This window comes from Trichogramma pretiosum, unplaced genomic scaffold, assembly GCF_000599845.2.
Source record: "Trichogramma pretiosum strain Unisexual culture from Peru unplaced genomic scaffold, Tpre_2.0 scaffold175, whole genome shotgun sequence".
Lineage (NCBI taxonomy): Eukaryota > Metazoa > Arthropoda > Insecta > Hymenoptera > Trichogrammatidae > Trichogramma > Trichogramma pretiosum.
In genome coordinates, this window is record NW_019640843.1 from 7,131 (window position 1) to 11,018 (window position 3,888).

At 35.5% G+C, this 3,888-nt stretch overlaps 1 protein-coding gene across 1 annotated transcript in view; it reads right to left on the reverse strand.

Annotated features, from left to right (window-relative positions):
• Positions 1 to 365: 365 nt before the first annotated feature.
• Positions 366 to 3,888, reverse strand: part of LOC111694646 (glutamate receptor ionotropic, kainate 1-like) — a 49,652-nt gene continuing 46,129 nt past the window's right edge. The window contains exons 7-8 of the mRNA XM_023463562.1: positions 550 to 611; positions 366 to 464 (exon numbers count right to left, since the gene is read on the reverse strand). Of these exons, the coding sequence (XP_023319330.1) occupies positions 366 to 464; positions 550 to 611 (161 nt within the window). The remainder of the gene's footprint in view (positions 465 to 549; positions 612 to 3,888) is intronic.

Genomic DNA, 3,888 nt, shown 5'->3' on the forward strand with positions numbered 1-3,888 from the left:
TATGAGCCTCGCAGCTGACGATTTATACGTCTGCTGCGGGCTATACGCGTGTTGCGCGCGAATCACACACGTAACAAAGACAAGAGAGAGAGTGAGAGATAGATAGATAGATAGATAGATAGATAGATGCTTTATTGGGCTTAGTGTTACATCCCGTTGTCGGGATTTAACAATAAACTATTTATTTCTTAGACTTGTTGCCGAGTTGGAGTGATATTAAAGAGAGACTTAATTATTTTTGGTTGAAGTTTATATATTATTTTGGTAGTGAGATGGTTTGCCAGAAAATCAATTATTGATAATCAACAAGCAGCATAGTTCACTACAGAACACACACGCATACTCATACTCATACTGTTTGCGTCCTAGCTGCTTGGAGTGGTTGGTTGTCTGCGATGTCGCTTGCCTGGTGACGTCGTTGGCTGCCTGCGATACTCCTTGGCTGGTTGAAGTCTGGATGATGGCTGGATTGCGCAGATTCACTTGCTCGTGCTGTTATCATATTTATATTCGCCCGTAACTTCCGTTGAATACAACAATATTTTATACCTCATTGCGGACTTTCTGCCTGAGCAGAAGTGCTGCGTTGGATGGTACTTTTCGTTGAAAGACTATGAACGTTTAATACCATTTTCGAAAGATTCAAAATCTAAGAGTCTACAACAACGAATGGCAACTGACTGTACGCCGTATAAGAAATCGGAAATGACAGAGCTTGCGCATAATGGCTCGATGCGCGCCTCACAAAATTGGAGGAACCACAGAGCGCCCGATACGCAGTGTGCGATTTCGTAGATAAGAAGGAGTTGGTGAGACTCTTTTTTTGTAGCTTATATACACCTAAATTTTCCCTCGCCTTAGCGGTTGCAGCGTATGTAGTCGGTTCGATATGTGTCAATAATTCACACATATCTTGCATGCGCGTGTACATTACAAAACCCTGGGTCTTCCCGAAATCGATGGAGTCGCGGTCACCGCAGTTTTATAGTTTTTCTCCGATATTCATTCATCTCGCGGCAGCGCGTGTACATTTCTTTGTCGTGCGAATTGTATTTACGTAAGAGTTCTAGCAAGCGTTTAATTAACAGAGGCCTAAGAAATAGGTGATGGTTATAGGCCGCCCAATTCAGCATTTTTCACGCTGACTGCGCGTGTCCGAAATGATGTTACTTTTTACCTGTCGTGTGTGTCATCGAAATTATGCATAGAAGATGCGCGAGATACATTTAATTGTAATGCATGTGTAGCTGCTCGCTAGCTGCTTCTCACAGTTTTATTGGTTTCTTTTATAATTATTTTTTATAGTAAAAGGTTGCGTCACAGGCTGTAACATTAGGGCCAACCCTGTGTGCACTTTTGAAATACAATTGTCATAAAAAAAAAAATTATTTACAAATTTTAGCAACAATTTAGATATAAAAATTGGAATGTCGGTGTACAATAATAGAATTAATAATTGAAAAGCATTTGATCGACATAACAAGACTTATATTAAACTTAAGTTTGGCGTTGAAAAAACCGCTGCCAATGTATTGGCAAGTAGCTTCCTCATATTTTTTTTTCAACTTTGAAATATTAGTATTGTCTTTTCACATTCTTTTTATAATTGTAATTTAATTTTTTTCCAATATTATTGAAGTTATATTTTTAACTAATATTATAACCGAAAAGTAAACGCAGGGAAAATTCGAAAGTAACGCATTTATGCAATTTTTCTACGTATAGTTAATTTTGGCCTATTAAGTGTATATGCAGCATTGCGTATAGCAAATTATAGAATTGTTCAGAGACTCGATTTTTCAGCAGTTATCGAATAAACATTTTTTATAGCACTCTAACCCAAAAATCGCAACTTTGCCGCTTCTTTTAGGCTCTTGTGCTATAAAATATTGTCAATTTGTCACTGCGTCTTCACGAAACGAAAGCGTCTCTCAGCTTTATCGGGTTTCTCAAACAAACAATGCAAAAAAAAAAATTTTTTTTCTTAAATAGAAAAAAAAACGTTACGTTTATCGATAAATGAATTTTTCTGGCTTCGTCCTTATGTCATAATGAAAAAAATAAACCCTCCCCCGTCACGATACGAGCTACCGTTATCGAGGAATCACTCTACACAGCCATACAGCCGCATACACCCACATACATGCCATAATGTGTCAGAAATTCGATCTAGTATATAGAAATATCATTAAATATACCCTACGATGATTCTATAAAAAAGCCGAAATGGAGCCCATCACAAAGCTTCCTCTATGAGGAAGCAAAACGGTTGAATGCTGAAGTGATGAAAAGATGTTGACATGAATATATTGCAGTGAAAAGTTTGGTGGTGAGGAGAAAGAGTCGTCGAAATATTATGTATTGCAGTTTAAAGCCTCTTTTCTCTCTTACTATCTTGAAATCATCCCTTTTTAGCTGTCCTCATAAACATCACTATTATGCCAAAAAACATGTTTATCACGCGAAATCAACACTTATAATTCAACTTTCTCGTATAATAACTGTAACCAAATCCTTCTGTCAGCCTAACAAATACTTAATTCTTTCCTTTTTTTACTCATCACCGGTTGCTTCATATGTAAAATCACAACTTTATTTTTCTTGCATTTATTAGCACGATTTTATCTTGGCACGTAGAGATAACAGCACGTTTAACTAATTAACGTTAAATATATTTTAAAACTATTGCTATGAACTTTGTAAATACTTATTCATACTGACCCAGACGTTCTACCTCAAAGTCCATTTTTAAGTAAATTTTCAATTCAATTTTCTCACTACGTTGAAAAAATAAGTTATTGTTATAAATATAATGAAATATTATATTATGAGAGTTTGTTTATGCATGAGTCTTAGACTTGCAATGATCATAATTTTTCGCCAGGCTCATTAAGCCGATATTTGTTCATATGACGCGGGAAAAATAATCGTTTGTCCTCTCGTCATTTACAATGCACAAACACGTGAAATTTTTAAGATTACGCGAGTGGATAAATTTTTATCCATCTTCCACACTTAACGGACATGAACTGGGACACGAGAGAAATTACGATCAGCTCGTAACTATCCACAAATTTACCTCAGCCAGAGCACGCTTAAATCTTATATCATTTGACTCACGGGTGTCAGCCGATGCGGTGCCAAGTTAGATGATTCGTGGTCAAAGTACGTATATATGAGGAATTCTCGTTGTACTGGGAGTGTGTGTTTGTTCGCGAAGTCTCTCCCCCACGCGTTATCACTATAAACCGGCGGATGATTAATCTGACGCGCTATGCGCTTTTTTTTTATTCATGTTGCAGGCACGAACAACTGAACATCAGAGAGATTATTCTTTTAATTCTTATATCCTTATCGAAAAAAAAAAAAAAATAGAATATGCTTTAAAAAATGAAATGGAATTTTTAATTCTCATTTCAGTTCGTCATCGTCAAGCAACTTATTTAAACCTCTTTCCAATTTCACTGTCACGATGAATTCAACACAAAATTTAATCAAATAAAACTAGCGGCGTTCCTCGCTCGCTAACGCTCGCTCGGTCTCAGATTGTTTCAAAGAAATTGTAAGAAATATTGGAGGAGTAAGAATATTATAAGACATATTTATGAAATATTTAAATTTTGAACAAATTTAGATGTTGAAACATAATAGAATATAATAGAATCATGTTTATCGATATATTATGTAATTGGTCATGATTCATTGAATACAAAATAACCCAAGAACTTGATAGATTTAACTTAACGAAACATCATTTCTCCTTCTCGTCTTAAATATAGTACAGTGACTTTCTAAAAGGGCTTTAATTTGTACGTCGAAATAGGTCTATGAAAAATTTGGAGATTAGTAGATTTAAAAAATAACTAAATAAAAAATCTGCTACACTTG